At 39.3% G+C, this 7,500-nt stretch overlaps 2 protein-coding genes and 1 long non-coding RNA gene across 3 annotated transcripts in view; 1 reads left to right on the forward strand and 2 right to left on the reverse strand.

Moving 5' to 3' along the window:
* Positions 1-1,396: 1,396 nt before the first annotated feature.
* Positions 1,397-3,230, reverse strand: LOC138050476 (uncharacterized). The gene is made up of 3 exons (XR_011132627.1): positions 3,116-3,230; positions 2,788-2,900; positions 1,397-1,888 (listed from the first exon to the last, which is right to left on the reverse strand). It is a non-coding gene; the product is annotated as an uncharacterized lncRNA (long non-coding RNA).
* A 676-nt stretch (positions 3,231-3,906) lies between these two features.
* Positions 3,907-7,500, forward strand: part of LOC138052032 (elastase-1-like) — a 36,653-nt gene continuing 33,059 nt past the window's right edge. The window contains exons 1-2 of the mRNA XM_068898384.1: positions 3,907-4,064; positions 5,255-5,461. Coding sequence (XP_068754485.1) covers positions 3,989-4,064; positions 5,255-5,461 — 283 coding nt within the window. The 5' untranslated portion in view covers positions 3,907-3,988. The remainder of the gene's footprint in view (positions 4,065-5,254; positions 5,462-7,500) is intronic.
* Positions 5,470-7,500, reverse strand: part of LOC138051027 (uncharacterized) — a 17,542-nt gene continuing 15,511 nt past the window's right edge. Inside the window, exon 5 of the mRNA XM_068897214.1 lies at positions 5,470-6,053. Coding sequence (XP_068753315.1) covers positions 6,003-6,053 — 51 coding nt within the window. The 3' untranslated portion in view covers positions 5,470-6,002. The remainder of the gene's footprint in view (positions 6,054-7,500) is intronic.

A 7,500-nucleotide genomic window follows, 5' to 3' on the forward strand; every position in this document is an offset into this window, starting at 1 on the left:
CCAGTCTGCACGAAATCATCTCTCACCTCTGTCTCGAGAAGACCAGACACGCACGGTTCTTACGTTAAGTTTATGCCCCTGTAGAATCAGCCGAAATCTCAACTCCTTGTCAAAAGTTAACCAGCATCTTAATATTTTTGCTAGGCTACAATATTGTCTGAGTATTGGTGTGCTTTGGTATGAAGCCGCGCTATGCAGTATACGCCGTGCAATATTCCAACAGTTCCAAACTCGTGTGATAAGTACATTTTGTCCTCTGAACACTTTAATAGGCTCTATTCCCAGACGGACTGACATGATTATCAAGTGCAACGGTCAGCGTTGATTGACATATTTTATATACCAAGAAGTCAGAATAGCTCTGCAAATATATTACGGCCCCTGAAGACGTTTCTTTCTGCGATAGGACTGACTAAATGAGTTGTAGCAAAAGAACAGTTCATCGGCAATGGTTGGTGCTCTGCTTTTGAAAAACTCAGGCTGAAACCCTGAAAATATAAAGCTAATGAAAACGACACCTGTTATTACTTAATGAAAAACGACAAGTCTGTAATTTCCCTGTTAAAGTGCAAAACGAGTCCATTGTTTGTCATACCCGACTTTTGACCATACCACTGTTTACCCACATGAATTAGGTTAATTTATGTATGCACAATGGTGAAATATATCAATGAATGCTTTCCAAATTCTGCCTCTCTAATGCTTGTTATAAGGAAGAAATGTATAGGCTTGAAAATATGACAACGTAATTAGACTTTTGCAATCACTGGTCTGTGATGACATGGTTTCGAATCGTGAATCTGAACGGTTCACCATGGTGAACCGTCGGTGAGCTGAAAGATAAACAGTTCATTTCTTTAAACAAACGATTCACCATGGTGAACCGTGCCGCAATAGCAGAAAATGTTACGGGATTTTTTTGATTTTACATTTACAAGCTAGTTTAGATTACAACCTCGGGATAGGATGGTTCTTATGCCCGGAAACTCTTTCCTCCTTACATATCGAGCTTAAGTATCTGGTGAATCCCACGGTGAATCGTTGACAATCACTTCTCAATTGCAATTTGCATACATTAGGGACTGGGCAAAAAGTATAGGGGGGGGGGGGGTGGGCCGGAGCAGAGAGGGGGTGGGTCATTAGGTTTTGAGCCTTGTGCAAGGGGTAGGTCGTGCAATTTTCAGCTACCCTTAGGGGTGGGTCACCCTATTTTATAGACGGGCACACATTTAAGTCTTCATACTAACGGGACAGTTGACCACCATATATTGATATATAAAACACAGCCAGCTGAAATTACTGCTAAAAATACTCTCAAATCTGTTTTGTCCTTTTTAAAATGCAATTTTAATAAAATGTACGATTTTTGTTTGTACATTTCATTGCTGTTTAAAATTCTGATGCCTTAGTGTGGTCTCCTATGTTGTAACTTGTTACATATATTCTTGAAACAAAGCAAACAAAGAAACACGGTCAAACACGAGGTTCTATTTTTTTTCATAACAATAGGTATCAATATTATGACGGTTTGTAAAATGGAAAAAACAAACGAACTAACAAAACAGTCTGAATAGATACATGTAACACTGCCATGTAAAAGTTTCTGGTATTTTGAATACGTTTGTTAGGATTGTCTTGATATTTCTGCTTATTTTATAAATCACCGTTAACATATTCCATAAGCTCGGCCTGTTCAACCGTCATCATCTCTTGCTCTTCAAAATCTTCGTCACTGCTCTCGTCACTTCTCCCTTCACCACTGCCCTCTTGATCACCGCTCTCGTTGTCACTGCTTTCTTCATCTGTTCTTCCTCTACTGTCGTCCTCGCTTTTGCTGAGATCCTCGTCTATCACATTCAGTTGTCAGCAGCCATACAAAGTGTCTCCACTAGAAAAGATGGAAGTGGCTCTGAAGCAAACAGCAGCTCAGAAGCAAGTGAAGAGAGTAGTGAGGACTATGTTGTGCAGGAATTTGGGAGTGATTCCTCCGAGGATGATGAAGATGACAATATACCTCTTGCAAAACTAGCATCCAACAATTGCGATGACAGTGACAGTGGTAATGTCCCATTAAGTGCGCTTACCAAACACAGTATTTAATGTATTAATTTCCTTATCAAGCGAGGCAAGAGGCTAGACATTTATGGTTTTGTCATGCACAGAACAGGTTTTATTGGGTTTTTAAGAGGAAACCAATAATGACTGTTTTAATATTAGGGGGTGTGTCATGTAATTTCCAACCTTGCTTTAGGGGTGGGTCAGTCATTTTTGTGCCGAAGGGAGGGGGTGGGCCATGTGTTTTTTATCAACCACATTTCCAAATGCTCCGGCCCACCCCCCCCCCCCCCTATACTTTTTGATCAGTCCTTAAGTCCGTTTTAATTTAATCATCCTGTAAATTCTTCTTGAGTTGGTACCAGCTCCACATCAGCACCACTCGATATATTATTAACCGAACCTCACAAGAAGTCAGCGACCCCACCTCTCCAGCTTTATTCCCTTCGCTAACCGTTGTCACGCCTTCAAATGCCAACATCAGTACCAGTGCAAGGAAGATCGCCCTTATTTGGCTCGATTCTCGTCTCGATAATAATTAAAGCCCCCGATGTTATGTGTACGCTACGTTAATCAAAGTACACAGTGTCAACTAGTTTACATGGAAATGCGGTACACAGCATATTGAAGATGTTCCTTTACACACCACATAGTATTTATAATTATTTGGCCTTCTAAAAACTCTCCAACACATATTCCTTGATTATCATCGTGTTCAGACTAACTGCTCACCTTTTTAAATACAAAGCATGCGAAGAGACATTCCGTTTATCTTAGTAACAAGTTTACTTCTTTTCTAAAGAGACTTGACTTCTGATCTACACCTCTACAGATTTTCCAATTTCCTTGAAGCAAATACAATATTGTCAGTCACGCAATTTTAGCCAATTTCAGCACTGATCGAATGGTTATAGAATTAACTAAAATATCAAAATAACTGTGCAAAACTATAGAAGATCTCTAACAAAACACATGGAGGCCAAGAAGGGACATGGATGGACAAAACCGGAGAGGATTGAAATGGATTGAATTTGGGTAACTTTGAAAAACGTCGGCCCACCTTTTTTCAAATTTATGTCCGTCTGTATCAAAATGACATTCACGCAGCTGGAAAATCTTTCTCAGTTGTTATGTGGCCGTGATTTTGCAAATGAAAGACTCTTGCTCTACCAATTTGACGTTTAGAGCTCACAATTAACAAAATTAAACAAAATTACCTACAATAGCGTGACCTAGCCCCTCTAAAGTCCCTGCTAATATTAATAAAACTCAAGCCATGTGAAATTTGTCACACTTCTTCAGAGGTGTCACTAATTTCCCTCTTGCTTCCATTATCCTGTGTTGTGGACTCCTTTTTTCAGGAATTACCATTTAAGAAATTCCCTGTTTCAGACAACCTCTGTTTTAGAGATAGAACACATTCCTTGTTCCTTATTCCTCGATCCCACGTTCTACGGAGAGGAAAATTTGACAGGTTTCAGTTTCTTTGAACTTTCTTCAGTCAAATGTTATGCAAACTTTTCACTTATGTATATACCCGACCAACCCTAGTTTTTACTTGCAAACGGAAGTTTGTTCGCAAATGTTTTGTCACTATCATGGCACAACTTTATCGGTAACGCCATTATCAGAGTTTACGTTGCACAATACCTTTCTCAGTTTACATCTTCCATTTGCTTAAACAAACACTAAGCGTTTACTTTACAAAATATACGGAACACGATGGAACCAATCTGGAGGCGTCTATCTGTTTTCTCAAAAACATAAGACAATTTCAAGTTGCTTTGGTATGTTGACACTAAGTGAACTTTGCTGACCTCATGAAATGAAAGCACTTCAGTGAATAAGAAAAAAACCACCAAGCCCTCACTGCCATTTTGCACTGTACCATAATCGCTATCACTGGTTTTTGTCATTTCTTATTTCTCTTGATATGGAAGTATCCCACAGCTATGGCCACTTAATTACATTGTTGTTATTTTCAAATGCCTTATACTGTCTTGGTGAAGGTATGCATATTTTTTTTACTTACAATGTTTATTATATGCCTTAACCTTCTGATGACATGCATTGAAATCAAACTTGTTTTGTGAACGTTTCTGTTACATGATAAAATCGCTTCCATAAACCAGATGTGAAGGTCAATTTTAAAGCGACCGCATTCAATTGAAGGTTGTTTAGAGGTTCTTTCTACAGTGAACATTTGTGCATTGTCTTTGGAATGTTTTAACTTTGCGACCGCAGCTGCTACTAGCAATAGACAAGATGATGAACCTTTTGCGGTTCAAAAGTTGCTATTTATTGCGTTATTTGAAATGTCTTAAAATTACGGTTACAATTATATGCTAATTATGTGAAGAAACGAAGTCTATTAGCTCATGCCAATCACAGGTGACAACAATATAACTGAGAACTTAGAAGTGAATAAAATTGAGTTGAGTTGAGCTTGACTGGCCATGTTTTGGTGGTGACCGTTGTCAGCAGAAACTAGTGACGTAATGGCCTTTACGAGTTCTCTCTCTATTGCACAGTGGTAGAGCAATATTGGAAGTCATAAGTGCGACTCAGGAGGACTAACCAGCGATCAGGCCTACTTTTCCTTGGAGAGGGCGCGAAGAACGCCTGATCGCAGGTTACAGCAAGGCTATTTTGAGAATTGTCTGGGGGCATTTTTCCCCGGGAAAAACTAACTAAGCCCGGCTCTAGGAGGGAAGGGGGGGGGGGGGAAGGACTGGGGGCATTTTCCCCCGGGACAAAGGTTAAGATATGTGCCTCTAAGCCCTAGTTTATACGTCGCATAATCGTCGCGTCGAATTAAATACTAATTATATTTAGACTAGACGCCGTAACCTACATTCGCCGATAACGGGAGGTTTCTGGCCAAAATGGGAGGGTTAAAATCTTTGCATTGAGTGAACTTTTTAGCCCCTTATTTGAGAGATTATGTTATATCCGAAACGTAGAATGAACAGTTTTGCTTCATGTCAGTTGTTGTTATCCATTTGCAAAGCTATTACTCTGTATTTAGAAAAGTGAATAATTCCCATGCAAATGTTTTAAATATGTGATGTGCCACACATTTCATTAATTGAAAAAACCAGAGTTTGAGAGAGGTTAATTCCTTTTTGGAGCATCTACCGCGGAGAAGCTTAGTTAGTTTCATAATCACAGAAATAAAGAAATGATCTTTTCTCCTCAGAATGTGGTCATAAATCTCGTTTTCGCCGCGTTATCGGTGGTAAAGAAGCTGTTCCTCACTCGTGGCCCTGGTTAGCGGAGATTCAGTATAATGACAAGGGAACCTGGTACCACAAGTGCGGAGGTTCCCTGATTTATCCTGAGTGGATTGTGACTGCAGCCCATTGTTTGGTGTACGGCAACAATAAAGAAATCAGGATTGTCTTAGGTTTGTTTCTGTAGGTAAAACAGAGGTGACAGTCTGCCTGCATGTACACACTAGAAGTGTTTGCTGGCAAACTGACAGTGATTTGGTGGAATTAAGGCTTACAAATCGAGAGTGCTAGGCTTTGTACGGGTGCTATGGAGGGGACAAACAGGCAAAGCTTTCTAAGGGATATCTCTTGGGTTAAACTTAGCGTTAGAAGAAAAATGCATAAATGGGGGTTCCTGCGCAAGATGTTGTATCAGCTACAGTAGCTCATCGTTATGGGTAGTGCACTGTAAGTGCAATACCTATATTGCCTATATACTGTTTGAATGAATGAGTCAGTGAGCGTAAGATTTGTAGGCCTGCAGCGCGTGCATGAATTAAGACACTAATGTACGGTTTTCGTGAATCATAACAATGGACGTTTATTTACAGCCCACTTGTCGCCCTTTCCCTTTCTCAATTTTGCTAACGAAAAGAGAATTAAAACTGTTTGAATACGTTTATTGTCAAATTTACAGACATATTTAAATTCTTAAATGTCTTAAATCAAAATCACTCATTTCCCGTCTACGGAGGCCGTCACGCAAGCTGACATTCCACACACATTCTGCAGGTCGAATAAATAAGAATAAAATTCACCAATCGACCATAACATTTTTACCCTTAAAGCCCTGGTCAACTTCTCTGACTGCACTGAAAAACATTCAACAGTAATTTCCTCGCAATAGAAAGAAAAACAGTAGAAAACTACTTTTATCTTTATCATTGCGATCGATCAGCTTTATTGTGTTGAAATTAGCACGGCGCTTTGCACAAACATTTTGCCTAGCGTAGCCAAAACTCGGGGCCGGGGTGTATTTTTTTCCCCCAATTTTGTTGTTTCAGTTTTTTTGTGGTTTGGTTTGTCCTGTACTGTTATTTTCGAATGATCGGCATCTGTCCTTCATTTACAGTGGAATTTAGTCAAAAAATTTAGGAACATACGGAAGCTATGAAAGTTCTTGAAGGACATCTTAGCTTTTTTTAAAAATCGGACTTTGTTGTTTTGGTTTTTTAAATCGAAGTTGGTTTTTGCGAGCATCTGGCTTTGTCTTTCCGAAAATCGGAGTTTGTTATTCGAAATTAAGAGATTTCCAAAATTGCTGAAATTGAAGTTTATAGAATATACGTCAACTGCCAGAGACAACGAAGACTCGCTGAGCTCCACACTTTAAAATCGCATTGTACTGTTTACTTCCTTTAAAACAGAATCACAGTTCCACGTACGATGATCGTCACGTAGTCACACGAAGTTCTCATTTGCTTGTTTGTTCGTGTTGTTGTCAATGTTGTCGTCTGACTTTACTACAAACGGTTTGTAGTAAAGTGAGAGTCGCACGGCAACTGGTCAGCATATTCTATTCGGACGTCAAGTGATCGAGTCCAATTTTACGATAAAAACACAACAACATTGAGAACAATTTTGTGGAAACAAGCAAACGAGAAGACCATCGTGAAACTGTGGCTATGCTTAACTGTATTGCGGAGAAGGTTATTTACGAAGTAAACATTAAAATGTGGTTTTAAAGTGTGGAGCTCAGCGAGGCTTTCAATGTCTCAGGAGTTAGCGTATATTCCCCGCAAAAACTTCAAGTTCAGTCCGAAATTCTCTTAATTTCGAAAACAAACAAAAAAGGTCCTTTTTTTTTTTACTTATTTCCAGCATAAATGAAGGAAAGATGCCGAACATTCGAAAATAACAGTACAGGAGAATAACGACAAAAATTAAAACAAACGGAAAAAAAGACACTCCGACCCCGACCCCGGCCCCGCGTTTTGGCTACTACCCTTCCTGTTTTTTTTCTAGCAATAGAAAAGATGAGCTCTTCTGAATAAACGAAAGATTAAAAAATCGCAACTTAGTTTTCACATCTGTCGAAATATTTTAGTCATCGAGTGGAAATGTACGTTCGGCAGCACTATTTTAATTGTGCTTTTATCGATGTTATCTGATTGGTAAACATTTAGATCTATATATCGGCTAGTCTGCGTCTGTTCATTTCCCTGATAGCCTC

This window comes from Montipora capricornis, chromosome 6 (genome assembly GCF_036669925.1).
Source record: "Montipora capricornis isolate CH-2021 chromosome 6, ASM3666992v2, whole genome shotgun sequence".
NCBI lineage: Eukaryota > Metazoa > Cnidaria > Anthozoa > Scleractinia > Acroporidae > Montipora > Montipora capricornis.